The sequence below is a fragment of the Heliangelus exortis genome, chromosome 19, assembly GCF_036169615.1.
Source record: "Heliangelus exortis chromosome 19, bHelExo1.hap1, whole genome shotgun sequence".
Lineage (NCBI taxonomy): Eukaryota > Metazoa > Chordata > Aves > Apodiformes > Trochilidae > Heliangelus > Heliangelus exortis.
Window position 1 is genome coordinate 295,182 of NC_092440.1, and position 19,867 is coordinate 315,048.

Below are 19,867 nucleotides of genomic sequence, written 5' to 3' on the forward strand. Positions count from 1 at the left end.
CTCCAGGCCTCCACCAGCACCCAAGAGGGATCCCTGGGTGCTGTCCCAGGGCTGAGGAGCACTGAACCTGCCCCCAGGTCACCACCCTGGGCAGATGTGAGAGTCAGGGACAAGTGGGGAGGGCGATTTTGGGAAGGGGGGAGGGTGCTGGCAGCCCCTGAGCTGGGGAAGGGGAGAGGGGACAACCCCAGTGAGGAGAACACAGGGATAGTGACAAAGGGGATTTTATAGGGGGGGGAAACCTCCCTCCCACCCCCCTCCCCACCCCCCAGCCTTGGCAGAGGTGGGAGCAGCAGCTTCATTCCAGGGTGCCAGGGCTGGAGTGTGTGTATGTGTGTGTGTGTGTGTGTGTGTGTGTGTGTGTGTGTGTGTGTGTGTGTGTGTGTGTGTGTGAGAGAGAGAGAGAGATTCCTTGGGGAATCTGGAATCCTGGATGGATCCTTGGCAGAAAGGGGAACAGACATGCACACGGGTCCTGCCCCACTGCCTCGAGCAGGAGAGGGGATCGGGAAGAGGAAGAGGAGGAAGAGGAGGAAGCTGGGCTGCAGCAGCACCTTAGTTTTTCAGGATGGTCTCATAGGCTTGGTAGATGTATTGGGACACCTCTGGAGCTCGGCATTTCAGGGACAACTGTGGGGAGGGGACAGAAAGAGAAGGGGGGGTTGATGGCACCAGGCTGGAGAGCCACCAGCCCCAGGGTGCTGCAGCACCCAGCACAGGGTGCAGGGGGGGCTCACCTCCTGTTTTGGGATGAAAAAAGCTATTAAAAGGCACTGCCTCCCAACCCCCAAACTGAGGAGCAGAAACATCAGCATGCAGTGGCAGGGCTGGAGGGGTTGGGGTCCCTGCCCATCACTCGAGGGTGAGTGGTCCCCCCAAAGGCATCTCTGGGTGTGGGTCCAATCCCCCCTCTGGGTGTCTGCTCCAAAATTCCCTATTAAATGACTCTCAAACTCAAGCAGGGATAAGTCAGGCCCAAGGAATGCTCTAGGAGAAGGATTTGCAGCTCTCCTCATCCCAAGTGAAGCCAGGAGGAGGGTGGTAGGAAGATTCTGAGCCTCCAAATCCTTGACCTGGGTGCTGGGTGGGGGCCCTGAACCAGGGGGGAGAGGGACCCAGAGCTGTGTGAAACCCTCAGAGAGGGGGAAAAATGGAGCAGGGGGAAAAGTGGAGCAGGGGGAAAAGTGGAGCAGGGGGAAAAGTGGAGCAGGGGGAAAAGTGGAGCAGGGGGAAAAGTGGAGCAGGGGGAAAAGTGGAGCAGGGGGAAAAGTGGAGCAGGGGGAAAAGTGGAGCAGGGGGAAAAGTGGAGCAGGGGGAAAAGTGGAGCAGGGGGAAAAGTGGAGCAGGGGGAAAAGTGGAGCAGGGGGAAAAGTGGAGCAGGGGGAAAAGTGGAGCAGGGGGAAAAGTGGAGCAGGGGGAAAGGCTGGATCAGGCAGGGCAGGCAGAAGTGGGTACACAAACTGATCTGCTAACCTCCAAATCCTGCAAGAGTGGGCAGGCCAGTCAGGGCAGGCAGCAGCAGGCAGGGAGAGACAGAGAGGAGAGTCAAGGAGAGGCAGCTGATCCCAACCCCAGGAGAAGAGGCTGCCAGAGAGGGGGGGAAAGGGCCAGGCCAATATTCCAGTTGGAATATTGAGATGGTTGATGCCCAACGTGAGGCCAGAGCCTCAGGGAAGGGGTTTTTATTTGAACTGATGGGTTGGGACCTCTCTGGTGTCCCCACAATGCAGGAGGGTGGCCTGGCAGGGACTGAGGGTGGCTGCAGAGCTTATGGAGCACTGCTCATGTGTCACCTTTCCCAGGAGGGGACAACCAGCACTGGCACTGGGGGGGGGGTCCTGGCATTGGAGTGGGTGCTGCAGGAACATCCAACCCCAGCTTGAACTCCAAGGAGAGGGTGGGGAGGGCAGTGGGGACCTGGAGTCAGCTGAGGGCTGTTGTGGGGGGCAGGCAGGGAAGGGACATACCGTGAAAGTGGGGTTGCTGGGCTGGATCCTGAGCTCAGCCAGCACCCAGATGCCATTGGTGAGCTTGAGGGACTGGTAGAGCATGTCCTGACCCTCCACGTTCCTCTTGGCAATGGTAAAGATGTTGCTGCCTTGGAGTTTGCTGCTAACAGTGTCTGTGAGGAGACAGAAAGGGGCTGCTGAGGGCAGGGAGCAGGCTGGGCTCCCTTTGGAGGGGATTTCTTCCTCCTTGGGGAGGAATACTTTCATTTGAGGGTGCTGAGCCCCTGTCCCAGGTTTCCCCCAGAAGCTGTGGCTGCCCCTTCCCTGGCAGTGTTGAAGGCTGGATGGGGCTTGGAGCACCCTAGGTTGGTGGGAGGTGTCCCTGACCATGGAATGGGGGTTGGGATTGAATAATCTTTAAGGTCCCTTCCCACCCAAACCAGTCTGGGATTCTCTGCTCCATGATGCAGCACACCCAAAGCCAAATCCCCAGGAGGGATCCACTCAGGCTCCTGGCAGGGCAGCCCAGAACTTGATTCCCAAGGGGAACCACCCCACCAAGCTCCACAAAGGGACTGAAAGGGCTTGGCTGTCCCTGCCCAGGGTCTGCACATCCCAAAGGCTCTGCCAGAGATGGGGGACCAGGAGGCTGTCCCCACCCCCTGCCATCTCCGGGCCCTGGAGATAAGGAGGGTACTGGGAGAAGGGGCAGCTGGGATAACTGGGATGAACTGGTCATCAGCCACAAGCTGAGCCAGGTCCTTCCCAAGGGTTTGGACTCACCTGCACTGAGGGAACAGTCTTTGATCTGGAATTGGGCTTCGTTCTCATTGGGAATGTCCTTCCAAGTGGCCAGGAATGTCCTCCTCTCTGCAGGTAGAAAAAGGGCAGGAGGGTGACCCCACAGCACCACCTCCCCCAGGTGACAAAAACAACATGGGGCCACCCTGCAACCTCCCATCTCCTCCAGCAGCTTCGTGAGACCAGCTGCTTCCTGGGAACCTCCAGGAACCAAGGAAAGCAAAATAAGGCAGAGAGGCAGAAGCTCTCCCTGGCAGCGGGCAGTTGGAAGGTGGCTCAGGGCATCTCAGACAGGCACAGCTTGGTCATGCTGGGATGGCAGTGTCCCCACATGCAACTTTCCTGGGAATCAGGGTCCTCACAGCTCCCTGCTACATCCTTAGGCCTGGGAAGGTGTTTGGGATGGCACCTACAGCCCAGTGGCAGGAACCACAACTCACCCATCTTCCCGTCCTCCACGAAGAGGATGTGCAGGGGGTAGAGGGTGCTGAAGTAGAAGACATCAATGTTGTTTTTCACTGCCACCTGGGACAGGAGGAGATGGGGACATCAACACCTCTTCTGACCTACAGCAGGCAAGTGAAACCCAGCCCACCCCATCCCATCCCATCCCTCTTGAGCCAGGTGTCCCCCAGCAAGCATCAGAGGCAAGAGGGAACTGGAGCTGCCAGCACCCACCCACCCACCCTGAGCTCCCCAGGAAGGGAGCACTCCCAGAATTCCCACCTGGAGGTTGTTCAGAGGATCCATCTTCATGACAGAGCCAACAGTGTTGAGTGGAAGGGAGATGTCCACAGACTGATTGGGGGCAAGGGGAGCATGGACCTGGAGAGGAGCTGCTGGGGCCAGGCCAAAGCTGGGGAGGAAACACCCAGGAGGGCAGGGGGGTCACGGTGGGGGGCACCCATCTGCTCTGGGTCAGCCCCAGGACTCTCTGCCTTCCTCCACCTCATCTGCCTGCCCAGCACCACCCTGTCACAACCCCACAACCTCTCCCCTGTTTCCTACATAAATTCTCCCCCCCCTTTTTAGTGTTCCTACACCATCTCCTCAGAACCATAACTCCTTTGTATCCCCAAAGGAAAGGGAAGCAGAAGGGAAGTTCTCCAGGAGGAGAAACAGGGCAGAGCCCAGAGGAACAGCCCCTTCAGCCAACTTCTTAGAGGCTTTGGTTTGATGATCATCACCACCACAGCCATCAGACACAGAAGGGTCATCACATGAGGCTGTTCCCAGCCCTCTGGTCCCTTTTCTTCCCACCCTTTTCTCCCCAGACAGCTGCTCCAGGACTGGACTGGCAGGAGGGACCTCACCTGTTGCGGTTGAACTGGATGGCAAAGTCAGACATGACCTGCAAGGCTTTGTTTGTCAGGACAAGGTCCATGGAGATGGAGCCCACCTGCCTGCTGAAGGTGCCAGAGATCTCCAGCCCCTTGGCTTTCATGGCAGGCAGCCAGACCTAGGGGCAGGAGACAAAAAAGACAGTGAGTTTTTACCCAAAAAGTGAACCCACAATGTGCTCTCCGGCCCCACAGCCCCCCATGGGGGAATGTGCCAACCAGGAGAACAGGGTGGCCACAGGAACACCATCCTCATCCCAAACAGGCCTGCAGGATGCTGCTGCTTTCTCCAGACCTCACCCTGGGAAACAGCAGAGCCCCCAGATCAGAGGCATCACTGAGAGACCCCTCCTCTCCCCTCTGCTTAGGACTTTGGGTCATCCCAGGGACCACCTGCCCCACATCCCTGTGCCTGGCCAAGCACTGCAATGTCCTGGAGAGGAGAAGGCTCCCAGGAGACCTCATTGTGGCCTTCCAGTGTCTGAAGGGGCTGCAGGAAAGCTGGGGAGGGACTTTTTGGGATGTCAGTAGTGATAGGACATGGGGGGATGGATTCAAACTAGAGGAGGGGAGTCTCAGATTGGATGTTAGGAAGAAGTTCTTCCCCATGAGGGTGCTGAGACCCTGGCCCAGGTTGCCCAGAGAGGTGGTGGAAGCCCCATCCATCCCTGGAAGTTTTTAAGGCCAGGCTGGAGAGGGCTCTGAGCAACCTGAGCTGGTGGGAGGTGTCCCTGCCCATGGCAGGGGGGTTGGATCTGGATGGGCTTAAAGGTCCCTTCCAAGCCTGAAAATTCTGATTCTGTGACTCTCCATCTGGTGACCATCAGCCTCACCTGGCTTGCTACTGTGCCCAAGAAGGCCACCAGCATCCTGGCTTGTGGCAGCACTGGTGTGGCCACCAGGAGCAGGGCAGGGATCATCCCCTGTGCTGGGTGCTGCTGAGGCTGCACCTCCAATCCTGGGGTCAGTTCTGGGCCCCTCTGGACCAGAAGGACATTGAGGGGTTGGAGAGTGTCCAGAGAAGGGAACGGAGCTGGGGAAGGGTCTGGAGCAGGAGTCTGCCCAGGAGCAGCTGAGAGCCCTGGGGGTGCTGATCCTGGAGCAGAGGAGGCTGAGGGGAGACCTTCTGGCTCTGTGCAACCCCCTGAGAGGAGGTTGGAGCCAGGGGGGGTCGGGCTCTGCTCCCAAGGAACAAGGGATGGGCCAAGAGGAACTTTTGGCACAACTCAAGTGGTGCCAGGGGAGGTTTAGGTTGGAGCTGGGGAAGAATTTCTCCCTGGAAAGGGTTGTCAGGGCCTGGCCCAGGCTGCCCAGGGAAGGGCTGGAGTCCCCATCATCCCTGGAGGGGTTTCAGAGCCCTGGAGATGTGGTGCTGAGGGACATGGGGTGGTGGTGGCCACAGTTGGATGTTCTGAAAGGGCTTTTCCCAGCAAACCCACTCTGTGATTGTGTCAGGAACAGGGGGTTCACCTTCCACACCCCCCACACATCCCCTCCCAACCGGGGCAGCCCTGCAGGGTGGAGCAGGCACAGGGGGGGGGGTCTCTGCTCTCCTTAAAGCCCCAGCCCTGATCCTGGGCAGCAGGAGGAGCTGGGCTGGGGTGTCCCCCTCACCGTTTTGGGTGCCACGTAGGATCCAGACAGTGTCCCCACCCCGACAGTCAGGTCGAAGAGGTCTCCCAGACCACTGCCCAGGGGTGCCCCCAGGTTGGTGGGTGCGGTGGTGGTGGGTGCTGGGGTGAAGCCACCCATCTGTGGGGGACAAGGGAAGGGGGTCAGGGGGTGGGGGACAGGGGAGAGAAGGAGGTGGGGAAGGGGGAGGGAGAGAGGAACGAGGGCACACTCACAGCAGGGCTGCCTCCTGCATCTCCTTGCATCTACAAGAGAAAAAAAAAAAAAAGGTATCAGCAGGGCCAGTGCACCCCAAAAATGCTCTGAAGCCCCCAGTGTGGGTGAGGGGGGGCCTGGAGGTGGGAAGGGATGCTCCTGAGAGCCCAAATCTGTTGTGCCAGGAGCTGTGGGGAGGACGGGGGTGAGTGGGGCAGTGGAGAGCTGAGGTTGGGCAGCGAGAGCAGGGGAGAAGGGGCCAGGGGGGTGAGAAAGGCTGAGAAAAGGGCAGATCCATACCCCTTCTGACTCGTCCCCCATCTCCAAGCAGAAGCAGGCAAAGTGAAGAGAAGAGCCAGGCACATGCAGAGACAAGGCAGGAGAGAAGAGCCAAAAACAAAGCAGAGACAAAGAGGAAGGAAGGAGGGAAGAGAGGTTAAATCCTGCTACCCTGCCCGCACCTTCCTCTGTCCTTCCCTGCCTGTCCTGGTGCCAGGGGACAAAGCACCCAAGAGCCAGGGTGGTAGGTGGGGGGTGATGGAGCAGCCAGCACTGCTGCTTCCTCCCTGGGATACCTGCTGGGTTTGGGGAGCAGTGGAGAACATCTCCAAAAACTCTTTTCCTTCAGGGAGCTCAGCACCCACTGGGCAGGTGGTGCCTCCCCTCCACCAGGGCAGAGGTTTCCATCCCTCCTCACCCTGTGCTCAACCCCCTTTCTCTCTTTGCATTCCCAGGTATCACCTCCAGGAGATGCCCCTTAAAACACCCCAAGGGCAGGGAGCTGGCAGGTCCTCACCCCCCAGGGTTGGTTTAATGGATGTTTCCAGGGGTTAATGGAGTTTGGAGGGGAGCCCAGCAGGAGGAGTCACCTCTGCAGTAGAACAGGGACAGTGGGAACCATCTACAGAGTCCCAAGAGAAAAGGCACCAACCCCTTGTCCCACTCTAATTGTTTGATGAGGACAAAAATAAATCAGGGTGCAGAACCCCTATGGCTTCACCAACCACAGAAGGAAAGCACTAGCTCAGACATCTCCACGTGGAAAAACCCTCCCAAAGGGACAAACCCTGCTAGGAAAAACCCCAGCAGCTCCATCCAGAAGCCACCATCAGATGCTGGCCACCATGATGCCACCGGGGCAGGGGACAGGGGTGTTACAAGGAGCAGGTGTGGCTGTCACCTACCAGGCTGTCCAAGCCACCTCCAAGGAGGTCCACAGCACCCATCTGCACAGGGGCTGTAGCAATGGGAGGTCCAGTGACCGTGGGGTCCAGGTTGAGCAGGTCACCCAGAAGGTCACCCTGGGTGGGGATGACTGCTGGCTGCTCCCCTGCCTGCACCCCCCCTGGGGCTGCCTCGGGGCTCTCGATGCTCTCACTCCTGGAAGGGAATAAGGGGATAAGAGAGATGTTGAGGGGCTCTGGCTGAGCAAAAAGGTCCTGCTGGAGACATGGGGCCACCCAGTGAGTGGTCAAAGATGTCCCTTGCCAACGTGGCTCCCACCGCTGCTCAGTCTTGGAGTCTGGAGCTGCTGGGAGGGCTGGAGCAGCTCTGGAGCCAGGGGGAGAGAGTTGGGGGTGTTGAGGCTGGAGAAGAGAAGGATCCCATGGGGAGACCTTAGAGCAGCTTCCAGTGCCTGAAGGGGCTCCAGGAAAGCTGGGGAGGGACTTGGGACAAGGACAGGGAGGGATGGGATGAGGGGGAAGGGTTTGCAGCTGCAAGAGGGGAAATGGAGAGGAGATCTTGGGCAGGGAGGGAGAAATTCTTTGGGGTGAGGGTGCTGAGCCCCTGGGTGCCCAGGTTGCCCCCAGAAGCTGTGGCTGCCCCATCCCTGGCAGTGTTGAGGGTTGGATGGGGCTTGGAGCACCCTGGGCTGTGGGAGGGGTCCCTGACCATGGCAGGGGTGGCACTGGGGGGGCTTTAAGGTCCCTTCCCACCCAAACCAGACTGAAACTCCAGGATTCTCATCCAGATCTCCTTCCAGTTTACTCCGAGACCCCTCCCTCAGCCCCCAAGGTCCATACAGACCCCACCCAGGGACACAACCAGCACCCCAGGGTGCTCTGCATGCCCCCAGCAGCCCTCACACCCCCTTCAACTCAGTACCCACCCTTCCCCCCCACCCCATGGAGGTGGGAGATACTCACGAGCCCGTTCTGGGGGGTAAACTCTTGTGCACCACCCCCCTGCTCCCCTCCACGAAGGCACTGGGGGGTTTGTGGTAGACAGAAGCCAAGGTCCCAATGTAGCAGATCAGCTCATCCAGGAGGGTGGGCTCGATCAGATCTGTCTCCTCAGAGATCAGGGGCTTCTCTGCCAGCACCACCTCCTTGGCAGCCACCGGGTCAGTGGAGAGCAGGCGCCAGTAGATGTAACCACGGTCCCTGAGGTCGGGGTTGTCTGAGTCCTTTGGGGGAATAAAATGGGATTGAGAGCTGAAGGCATGGGGTGAGGAGAAGCTACAGAGCAACTGGAAGCATCTTGGCCGCACCATCAGGGGTAAAAGTTAAAGCTGTTTGTGTCACAGAGCTTTGCTACACCAAGGACACGGCAGCAGATGGCTCCTGGGCTGCAGGAGGCTGTGTCCTGGGTTCTCCAAAACTTTCCAGAACTCAGGTCAAATTATCCATTTCCACTCCTGGCCACTGCACCCTCCAAGCTCTTGTGGTCAGTTCTGGGCCCCTCACTACAAGAATCCTGGAATCATTCAGGATGGAAAAGATCTGTAAGATCATCAAATTCAACCATCAGCTCAACCTCACTGAGCCCACTAAAGCACAAAGGACACTGAGGGGTTGGAGAGTGTCCAGAGAAGGGCAATGGCACTGGGGAAGGGTCTGGAGCAGGAGTCTGCCCAGGAGGGGCTGAGGGCCCTGGGGGTGTTGATCCTGGAGCAGAGGAGGCTGAGGGGAGACCTTCTGGCTCTCTGCAACCCCCTGAGAGGAGGTTGGAGCCAGGGGGGGTCGGGCTCTGCTCCCAAGGAACAAGAGATGGGACAAGAGGAACTTCTGGCCTCAAGTTGTGCCAGGGGAGGTTTAGGTTGGAGCTGGGGAAGAATTTCTCCCTGGAAAGGGTTGTCAGGGCCTGGCCCAGGCTACCCAGGGCAGGTCTGGAGTCCCCATCATCCCTGGAAATGTTAAAAACCCCATGTAGATGTGTCCCCATGGTTTAGTGGGCATGGGGGGGCGTTGAGCTGACTGTAAAACTTGATAAACCCAGAGGTCTTTTCAATCCTGAATGATTCCATGATTCTCTGATTCCTGCTGCCTCGGGAGGGAGGAAGGCAAAGCCCATGGGAAGCTCTGGAGGAGCCATCACCCACCTGTGTGGCCAAGCTCAGCACCTGCTGCACCAGCTCCTGGGTCTCCGTGGGCTTTTTCAGGAACAGCTTCACGATGGCTGTCAGCAGCTGCAGCTGAACCTGCAGGAGGACAAAAGAGGCTCAGGGAAGGGCAAGACAGAGCAACCACACCACTTCTGTGCAAGAATATGGGAATCTTCCCTGGCAGCTGCTGGGATGCAACCCCAACCTGCTTTTGAAAGGACCAAACCTTCCAGGGGAGGTTCAGATTGGATGCTGGGAACAACTTCTTCCCTGACAGAGTGGTCAAGCACTGGGACAGGCTGCCCAGGGAAGTGGTGGAGATATTGTCCCTGAAGGGGTTGAAAAAACAAGTGGGTCTGGTGTTGAGGGACATGATGGGGTTGGGCTGACATTGGACTTGATCTGAGAGCTCTTTTCCAACCTGAATGATCCCAGGGTTCCATGAAACTGCTGAAGTTATGGTGACAAGTGTCAGGGCACCTCACGTGGCTCCTCCCAGCAAAAGGGGCAAACACATCCCTCTGCTCATGTCAACCATCTGACTCCATTTCCCAGCTCCAAAGGGCTGATCCTGTCCTGGCACCAGGTAACCAATTGGTCCTTCCCAACTAGTAAGGAGGGAAAGGTGGCTGGGACACTACCATGGTGGCATTTCATGGGCCATGTTCACAGAATCATCAAATGGTTTGGGTTGTAAGGGACTTTCAAGATCATCTAGTCCCAGCCCTCCTGGGCATGGACATCTCCCACTAAATCAGGTTTCTCAAAGTCCCATCCCATCTCTCCTTGAGGACTTTCAGGGATGTTCTGTGTTCCATGCTCTACACCCAAAGCCCCTGTGGGACCCCTGCAAGGAGAAAACCTCCACGACCCAGCCAGAGCAAACGACTTGGTTACACTCCAATTAGCACAAGCTTTGTCCCAGTGTCACCCTGCTAGCAGTCAGGACCACCCCCCTGGTGTGAGGGGCTGTGTCCCTGTCCCACTGGACCTGGGTGCTCTCATCATGGAAGCCCTCCAGGAAGCTCTCCAGCAGCTCATCGGCGTTGTCGATCCTCTCTGCGTACTCTCCCACGATCCAGATCATGGCAGCCCGGGCCTCAGGCTCATCCAGGGAATCCAGGTTCTCACAGAGGGTGGCAATCACACTCTCATACCTGCCCCAGGAGAAGACATGAAACCAAGAAACCCAAATCCCAGCTCTGCCTTAACTCTAAACCATGGCCCAGCATCCTCAGCAGAACTAGGATGGCGCTGAGGGCACCAACAAGAGTCTGGGCCACCTGCCTGGGGCTGCCCCCTCTCCCCAGAGCTGTCCCCTGGCTTGGCACTGCCCAAGTTGACCCCTCTTGGGTCCCAGAGCACCTTCTCCTGCTCAGCAGCCCTGCTCTGAATTCACATCTCAGCCTCATTTGTCTCATCTCCCTCTTCTCTGCAGCAGCCCTGGGTCTCTGGCTCTTAGTGCACAGTTCCTGCTCATTACTAATTGAGCTCATTAGCATTAACTACCACTTAGCACACCACCTCCTGATGTGGCCTTTGCCCATCCATCCCAGCTCAGCTGGAGCCCTCCACTTGGTCCAGTCTCATTGGATTTAGAGCCAAACATGGTTGACACTGATCTGAGGAACCTCAAAGTCTCCAACAACTCCTCCCTCTTTGGGTCTCTGGATCTGGGACTGCCACCATGGGGCTGGGGATGTCCCAAGGCTGGGGACAGCTTTCCAGGCCTCAGCTTAACAATTAGGGCAGGGCTGGCCAGTGATGACAACACCAACTGTTGAACAACTCCAAGCCATCTTCACTTAAGGGGGGCTTCCAGGTGGCCTCACCACTGACCACCACACCAGGAGGGAGCTGCAGCCTATCCCCAGCCCAGCCCTGGGTCTTTGTTGGGTGCCACTAAGCCCCGAGGGACCAGAAAGAGCCCCCCCCGGGCCTGAGAGCATCACAGCTGCCCCTCACTTGTTGGGGTACTTGCGGAAGATGTCCTTGATGACAACGATGGCCTCCTGCACCACATAGTTGACTTTGGTCTGGATGAGGTCGAGCAGAGTGCTGACACAACGCTCAGCAGATTGCTGGTGGAAGAATTTGGTCAGGCAGGGGGATGGTCCTACATCCCCACCCCCCTCACCCAACCCACAGCAGGAAAGGGGACCCACAAGTATGGTGTGTGTGTGTCCCCCCTCCACAGGTTGTGCCAGGGGAGGTTTAGGTTGGAGCTTAGGAATGATTTCTCCCTGGAAAGGGTTGTCAGGGCCTGGCCCAGGCTGCCCAGGGCAGGGCTGGAGTCCCCATCATGCCTGGAGGGGTTTCCAAGCCCTGGAGATGTGGGGATGAGGGACATGGGGCAGGGGTGGCCAGGCCAGTGCTGGGGGAAGGGTTGGAGTGGATGAGCTGAAAGGGCTTTTCCAACCAGGAAAGGGGATGGGGTGACCTGTGCTGTATTGTGACAGTGCCCTCACCTCCACCTTGATGGCACAGCGGCCGATGGCTCGGACAGCTTTCCTCACAAAGTCCACATCCACCTCTGTGGCATATTCCTTCAGCTCTGCCAGCACCTGGAGGAGGGGAGGGGACACTCAGAGCTCTGCAGCAAGAAAAGTCACCGGGAAAGTGTTACAGTGACCCAGCAGAACCAGACCCAGGGCTCCAGCTGCTCCCTGACAGAGCTGGGAATGAGGATTTCTCCAGACCAACCCTCTCCCCGTGGGGCTGGACCTTCTGCATCCCCCCTCATGGTGCCCAGCAGCCCCTGACCTGAGCAATGTTGGCCTGGGAAGCCAGGCGGATCATGATGTCCAACTTCTCCAGTTTGACATAGATGGGGTCGTTGTACTTCACAAAGAACACCTTCATCTCATGCTTCAGGATCTCGGGCCTGGAGGACAAGGAGAGGCAAGAAATTAGGGAAAGACATCAAAAAAAAATCCTTCTAGAAGGTTTTCTCCAGAGCTGGACACCCAGCACTGCTATCAGATGATTTCTCTGGTGGCAGAAGCAAGAGCCAAGTTTTCCTTTCACCTCCGGGCTCTGATCCTGGTGAAGTGGCACAGATTGCCGAGGGAGGTGGTTGAGGCCTCATCCCTGGAAATATTCAAGGTGAGGCTTGAGAAGCACCCTGACCTGGTTGAGGGTGTCCCTGCTGAGCGCAGGGGTTGAACTGGGTGACCTTGAGAGGCCCCTTCCAATCCAAACCATTCTACGATTCTAAGTGGCACAGAAAGGAGCTGTTGGTCCCCCACTGGCCAGGAGGTGGATGGGGATGCATTCCTCTGACCCTGCAGCCCCCCAGCACCTGTGGAAACTCCTTCCTGCACCTGCCAGCTCCAAGTATCCCTCCCCAGCCAAGGTTGGAGATGGCAAAGGCTTGAGGACACTCAAGATATCAGCTGGGGAAGCTGGAGAGTGCTCCAGGCCAGGAGCACGAGGCTCCTCAGCCACAAGCAGGAGGTTTTGGGGGCATTTCAATGCCAAGGAATCCAAGATGTGGGTCTTCTCCCTCCAGGACTCTGTCCCTTGGCTCCCCTTGGCCAGCAGGCAGGGGACAGAGGACAACCTTGCTGCAAACAAAGACCAGATGCAAGGCAACAGGGAACGTCTGACCTGCCAAGGCTGGAAGGGAGGTTTAGAGGGGAGCAGGGATGAAATCCCAGAGCCTCAGGACCAGGTTGGACCTTGTCATCAGCTCATCCTCCCTCCCCAAGCTGGGGAAGGGACAGAGGAGCCAACCTGTCCTCCTTGTTCCTGCTCCCAGGGATATTAATTGCTTTCCACTGCTCCCAGAAGCTGCAGCTATTTTTAACAGGCAACCAGGGAGATAACTGGGAGGAGGACAACTGACCTGAGCAGGGCCGGGCTCTCCAGCTGGTCAGTTCTGCTCAGGGCACCACGTGTGGGGCTCAAACAATTCCTGCCTACCAGCATCTTTAGCTCAGCAAAGGGACAAAAGGACTGGCAGGACTTCTTTGGAAAGGACAACCGTGTCCAGCCAAGAAACTCTTCACTAGACAGTTAATAACTAAGCCCCAGGCTCAGCTTTTGGTCTTTCCAGCCTTCCCTCCCCCAGATAAATAAGAAACAAAGAAATTCAAATAAACCCTTCCTGGAGACCCAACCTCAGCTCCCTGCACATTGATTCTCTGCCCCCAGCCCTTGGATTTTAAACACCAGAGAAGAAAAGAACAACCAACCAAAGCCCCAGAGGGTTTGAAAGCCTGGGAAGCAGCACCCAGAAGGAACCCCAGCCAGGGCACCCACCTCTTCTGGACGATGAGGTTGATGTTGCGGAGAGCCACGTACTGCAGCTCAGGCTCTGCAGAGAGCAGGGTGACCAGGGGGGGAGCCAGCTTCTTCAGCAGGGTGCCATAATAATCCAGGTCCTTGGACAGCATCTCCATGAATTTCATCAGCACCTTCACTGCTGAGAGCACCACTGCCGAGTTGGCGTGGGACAGCCGGGGCGTCACCCGCTCACAGATGCTGGAAGGAGTCAGGGGGGATGAGGAGGAAGGAGAAGGGAAAGAAAATGATCCCAGCCCTGTCCTCCTGCTGAAACATTGCTGCTGGGGTCCATGAAGAAAGAGGCATTGGTGGAATCTGCAGCAGGACAGTGCTTAAGACCTTCTCCAGAGATGCTCAGCTGGCTCTGAAATGCTGCCACCCCCTCCCCTCCCGATGATGTCCCCAAACCTTGTGGCAGTGACCCTTCCTCCTGAGCTCCTGCTCCATGGTGTGACCACCTCCTGCACCAGCTTGAGAAGCACAAGCCCTGGGCCAGCAAGGGGGCTGCAGGACCACAGCAGTCCCCAGGTGGCTGTGCCCATGGCAGGGTGGCCAGCCAGGAGATGGCCAGATGGCCAAGGCATGGTGGCCAAAAGCAGGATGCCCAGGGCAGGGTGGGCAGCAGAAACCTGCATTCCCCCCACCATCCTACAGGCTGCCAAGGCTGAGAAGGATGAATATTTTCAGCCCCTGGGATAATCCCCAGCCATCCCCTTCCCCTGGTGGTGGCTCTGAAGCAGGCAGAACCCTGCTCACCTCTGGGCTTCCCTGTCATCCTTGGGCATGTAGTTGGCCAGGCAGTCCAGGATGAAGATCTGTCCCCACTCAGTGCACTCGTTCAAGGCAGTGAGGAGCTTGTTGATGGATTGGGGGTTGAGGTCCAGGAGGTTGCTGCTGGGGTGGGACTCTGCTATTTCTGAGAGAGCTGCCACTGCATTGGCGACTACCTGCCAGAGGGGACAGGGCAGGGGTTAGGTGACAGCCAGCAGCAGGTGACACCAAGTGTGGGCTCAACAGCTTGGGAGGGGAGAGGAACCACCTGGAAGGGGAGGAGAGAGAGAAGCTCCTGTGGAGAGGGGTAAACTCACAGAGAAATCACTGGGGGTGGGAGGAAAACCCTGAGGGGGGGTGGGGGAAGAAAAATGGGAGAACCCCCTTGGGTGGGGGTTGTTGGGGTGAAGAGAAACCCCTGGGGGTAAAGAGGGGAGATAAAAAAACCCTGGGGGGATAAAAACCTACAGGGGGGATCAGGGCTGGGGGAGAAATCCAAGGCTGGGGAGAGAGAAAAGCTCCTGAGGAAAGGGATCAGCTCCCTGGGGGGAAGGAAAACCCCTGGGGTGGGAGAAAAACCCCATGGGGAGGAGGAGAGAAACCCCCAGGGGGTGTAGGGGTGAACCATGGGGGCAGAGAGACAAAAACCCCTGGGCTGGGGAGAGAGAAGCTCCTGGGGAGAGGGATAAACTCAGAGTTGGGGGAGAGAAAGCTCTGGGTGTAGAGGTGAGGAGAGAAACCCTGCATCTCTCTGAAGCAGCTGTCCCCAAAAGCAGGCTGTTAAGCCTCAAAAAATGCTTGAAAAAAAGGGAGTGAGAAGGTGAGGGTGAAAGAAGATGTCTGCAGGATGCTTCCTGCCAAAAAGAGGGGGTGAAGATAGCAAAAAGAAAGAATGACCATGGGGAGAAAGTAAAAAAAAAAGAACAAACATGGGGAGAAAGTAAAAAAAAAGAATGACCATGGGGTTGGAGTCAGAGATGAGGTCCTTCAGAGTGTCCAGGAAGCCCTGGTCCTCCACCAGCTGGGCATTGATGTCGTGCAGCTTGGCCACACAGACAGCGGCCGTCTTGCGCACGTAGGGATCCTCATCCTTCAGGCACTTCCTCAGGGGCTCACACAGGTACTCTGTGATCTTATCCACACGGATGCAGCCCATGGTCCTCACTGCCAGAGCCCGGATCAGGGGGTTGGGATCCTCACAGTCCTGTGGGGAGGAAGTGGGGAGGTGACACATCCCAAACCTAACCCAGCGGCTGCTTTCCCACCTGGAAACACACGGAGGGACCTTGATATAGGAAATGGTATGGGGGAAGTGGAGATGTCTCTGCTGGTTCCCTGCTCTGGTGGGACTGAGGGTGTGGGAGATGTGGGGCTGAAGGTGTGGGAGATGTTGCCCTTCTGTAGGAGCACGGGGATGCTCCACTATTTGCCATTCCATTTCAGACTCTGGCACAGGCTGCTCAGAAACCCTGTGGCTGCCCCATCCCTGGGGGTGTGCAAGGGAGGTTGGAGATGATCTCTAAGGTCCCTTCTAACCCAAACCATTCTATGATTTCTATCTCCTCAAGCACACGTATCAGTGGTGGCTTTGGGAGCTGAAATCTCAGAGATCTCAGTCTCTGAAATCTCAGAACCAGAGCTTGGTTCTGAAGAAGAAACCACCTGAGAGAGCTTGGGGTTCTTGTTGCACTCTGGCACCCACAGTTTAACACCTGCACTCCACACACACCTCCAGGTGTGCAGCAGGTAGGTTATGACTACTCTTAAAGGTCTTTTCCAACCAGAAGGATTCAGTGAATGTGATGCCTTCACCCCTCACACCAAGCACCTGAAGTCAGCTCCCACCCTCCAGAGCTGCCAGAAGCCATGGGAAACACATCTGTTGGGTTTATTCTGGCTTTTTTTTTTATTCCCTAAAAAGCCAAAACTCCCTCTAGTGCCCACCAAGCCTTTTCACAAAGTGCTCTGGCAATGTCTTGGCTCCTAACAAAGGTGCTCTCCAGCACCAGAGGATTACAAGGGCTTCCTCAGGCAGCCTTTGGAGGGGGAGACTTGAGGAACCTGCCCACCCTCCTCCCTCCGGAGACCAACGCGGTGGCCTCAGGTGACAGCAGGGACGTGGGCTGAGGTGACCTGCTGCAGCCCATGGCTCTCAGCCCTCACCTTCACAAAGGTGTTGACTGCCATGATGGCCATGTCTGGCTGGCTCTTGGCATAGTTCATCAGGTAGAGGTAGACCAACTTCTTCAGCTCCAGGTTGTCTGTCTGCATGCAGTTGACTACGTCCGGGAAGAGAGCACTGAAACACAAAGCACCCTTCCCAGAGCTCCTCCTGGAGCAAGGACAGACCAGGATCTGGGAGGACCACAGCCCACCCTGCAGATGTTGGGGGGTTTCTGGGCTCCCAGTGCATGTTTCTGGCTCATGGTGATCTCCTCCTCACCCAACACCCCAAGTCCTTCCCTCAGGGCTCCTCTCCACCCATTCCCCAACCAACCTCTGGGCACTGCCTTGACCCTTCTACTTGGCTCAGTTGATCTCCATGCAGTTGGCATGGGCCCAAGCTCCCCAACCCACCCAGCCCCTCTTTCACCACAATTAGATTAAAGACACAGCCCCATTAGATTATTAAACTTGAGAAGCAATCAAGATCAGGGGGCTAGCACAGGGGTTATTCCACCCCAACAGATGTCTCTGAGCGCTTGGAAGTTTCTCCACCACTATAATCCCAGCCAGGGCTCCCAGGATCAACTCCAGCCCCCTGGACACTGGCTCAACACCCTTGCAGCCTGGAACCCCCACACACCCAAAAAAACCAGATTGCCACAACAAACCAGGTTGCCACAGCAGGAATTTCCTTTCCAAACGATGCAGATCAGCCTCAGGCAAGTCCCTGCCACACTCAAGTGTCACCTCCATGGTGGCCAAAGTGTCACCTGCTGCTGTGAGGGCTCTGGGTGCTGGGGACACCCCAGGTTTCCAAAACCAGAGCATGGTTTCCCTCCAACCCCCCCATGACAAGCAAAGTGGTGACACTGCCTGTGACACACAAGGGTGTGTGGGGACAGGGCTGGGTGGGGAGGAGGGCACAGGGGGGACATTTTGGGATTGGAGTGGCTGCAAAACATGTGTGGACACCAAGGCAGAGACCCCAAAGGCTCGGGGAGGGGGGGGGGGCTTCTTGTTTTTAGTAACACCTGAAGAAAGCAGCAGTAATCTGGGCTCAGAGAGGATTGGTCTGGCTGCCAGATCCCTGGCTGGGGATTATTATTCAGCCCCAGGTGAAATCCAGCCCAGAAACCTCCCAGAGCCAAGGGAAGAAATCAGGAGCCCAGAAACCACCCGGGAACCTTCCCAGGGGGGTCTGGCCCTGGCCACCCACCTGACATCCTTGCCGACGGTCATGGAGGCGATCACCTTCTTCACTGCCTCCTTCTTCTTCTCCTTCTTGTCACTGTTCAGTTCAGCTTTCAGCTCAAATATCTCCCCTGCAAGAAGGGGGAGAAGGAGGATCAAGGTTTTGGGGGTGAGGAGAAGGAGCTCAGCTCCCACCTGCTGTGTGCTGGGGCTCCAGGAAAAGGGGATTTAACTCCCCAGACATCTTGCTGAGGGGTCAGGGCTGCTCCAGGGTATCCATCAAAACACATGGATGCGTTTTTATCCCTAGAAAAGGGATCTGAGGGTGCTCCTGTATCCCTGTGGCTCCTCCAGGTTGTAGGACCAGAAATACTATGGGAGCAATGGGCACCAGCCCCCAAACCACCCCCCCTGCCTCCCAAGGCCAGGACTTGGGGTCCATCTGTTGGGTGAGGGAGATTTGGGGAATGGGATGGGAGCTCCCAAACCATGAGTGGCAGTGAAACCCCAGCCCAGCACCTTGCTGGGAGCATCCAGCAGCTCTAGAGGGACATCATTTCCCTTGCAGAGCCACACGGAGGTCTTTATTCACCCCTGGGCATGGAGATGGAAGAGGGAGATGCCCCATGGCTCCTCCACCACCTTCACTACTTCCTCTGGGAAAGGCTGAAATCCAATCCCTCCTGTCCCATCCCAGGGGAGCTGAGGGTGGGATTTGTCCCCACAAAACTGCTGGAGCCAACAAGGAGCTGGTGACAAAGTGCTGTGACCCCACTGCAGCCCAGGAACCACCCCTTCACTAGGGCTGGGGTGTCACCTCCAGCACCCCTCAGAGGCACTCCCCACCCCCAAGCTTACCCAGACAGGAGGAAAACTGAATTATTCTGGGAAAAACTGCCTCCTGTTCCTCCTCTTCCTCTTACCTTTCTTTGTAGTGGTGAAGTACTTGGAGTCTGTCATGGTGGACTCCAGCTAGTGGGATGTCCCTGGGAGGAGAAGCAGAGGAATCAACACCGTTGATGAATTCTTTTCTGGGGTGGCTATGGAAAGATCCAGGGGGAAAAAAAAAGCAAAAAACAAGGAAGGGAAAGTTGATGGGAAGAGCCACGAGGAGATGAAGCACCCAGAGAAGCCCTCAGCTTCCAGAGGAGCCCATTCCCCAGGGAAGGAATGGTTCTCCAGGGAAAATTCACCCTCATACCCAGGCAGGGAAGAGCTCCAGGGTGGGAAGAGGAACTGAGCAAGTTCTCAGACAGCATTCCTGCTTGAAATTCAGAGGCTCGGGGGGTTCTGCCCAACATTTGGGGCTGGGTGAGGTAATTAAGGGCAGATTTAGGGCTGGGCAGGCTGAGGAAGGCTGATGGGCAGAGAGCCCTTGGGTAAAGGTCAGCAGGGATTTGTTTCCCTGGGTTGTTCCAATCCCTTTTTCCTTCTCCAGCAAAAGGAAAGGAACTGGAGGATTGTCCTTGAAAGCCCTGCAGTGGCCTTGGGGCTTTGGAGAGGAGGGAGCAGGGAGAGCAAAGCCAAGGAAGAAGGGAAAAAAAAAAAAAAAAAGCTTGCAAATGGTTTTAAAATGTAAATGAGCATCTTGAAAGCCAAATGCAGCAATCCCTCTGCTCCCTGGCCAAGCTGGGGAGGGAGGGAGCCCCCAAAAGGGAGAAAAAGAAAACGTGGATAAAATCTGAGGGCTGAGTGAGCACCTGGGCAGTGAGGGGAAAAAAAAACCAAAAAAAACCATAAAATAAAGAGTTTTCAGGGATCCAGGGCTGGCTCTGGGGGCTGTGACAGAGGGGAGCAGACTTCACCCTGCCCAGGGGACAAAGCTCTCCCCGGGCAGCCTGAGGTCAGGTTCCAGGCTCCTCCCCACCTCATTACCTGGAGGGGGTTTGGAGCCCTCCTCTCCTGGGGCCCTTCCTTGCTTCCTTCCTTCCTTCTCTCCCCCCTCTGCTGCTCTCCAGGGAGGGGTGGAAGCTCCTGGGCTGTGCTTCCCGAAGATCCCGGCCTGCCAGAGAGGGAGGGATGGAGGGAAAGGGATGGATTTCAGCCCCTGCTCTGCAGAACTGCCTGGAGAAACAAACCTGGAGCTTCCCAGGGCATTTCTGCAGCCCAGGGAATGATGGATGCAGCTTTCCCTCTGCCCCCCATCCCAACTCCCCCATCATGACAGGAAGAGGAGGGGGGAGGAGGAAGAGGGGGGAAGAGAAGAAGGA

The 19,867-nt window shown here is 57.0% G+C and overlaps 1 protein-coding gene and 1 non-coding gene across 3 annotated transcripts; both read right to left on the reverse strand.

The window, feature by feature from the left end:
* Nucleotides 1-407: 407 nt before the first annotated feature.
* Nucleotides 408-18,718, reverse strand: AP1B1 (adaptor related protein complex 1 subunit beta 1). Of its 2 annotated transcripts, XM_071763449.1 has the most exons (22): nucleotides 18,581-18,718; nucleotides 17,683-17,788; nucleotides 16,464-16,599; nucleotides 15,259-15,504; nucleotides 14,286-14,476; nucleotides 13,506-13,727; nucleotides 12,006-12,126; nucleotides 11,711-11,806; nucleotides 11,208-11,323; nucleotides 10,234-10,399; nucleotides 9,240-9,338; nucleotides 8,065-8,324; nucleotides 7,102-7,297; nucleotides 6,218-6,238; nucleotides 5,938-5,967; nucleotides 5,705-5,842; nucleotides 4,064-4,209; nucleotides 3,477-3,606; nucleotides 3,191-3,275; nucleotides 2,733-2,819; nucleotides 1,968-2,122; nucleotides 408-630 (listed from the first exon to the last, which is right to left on the reverse strand). In XM_071763449.1, exons 1-22 carry the CDS (start codon nucleotides 18,615-18,617, stop codon nucleotides 556-558), a joined length of 2,859 nt encoding a protein of 952 aa, XP_071619550.1. In that variant the 5' UTR covers nucleotides 18,618-18,718; the 3' UTR covers nucleotides 408-555. The 2 variants fall into 2 exon arrangements, with proteins under 2 accessions (XP_071619550.1, XP_071619551.1); XM_071763450.1 differs by lacking the exon at nucleotides 6,218-6,238.
* LOC139805394 (small nucleolar RNA SNORD125) lies at nucleotides 3,883-3,987 on the reverse strand. The gene has a single exon (XR_011729800.1). It is a non-coding gene; the product is annotated as a small nucleolar RNA SNORD125 (small nucleolar RNA).
* Nucleotides 18,719-19,867: the final 1,149 nt, after the last annotated feature.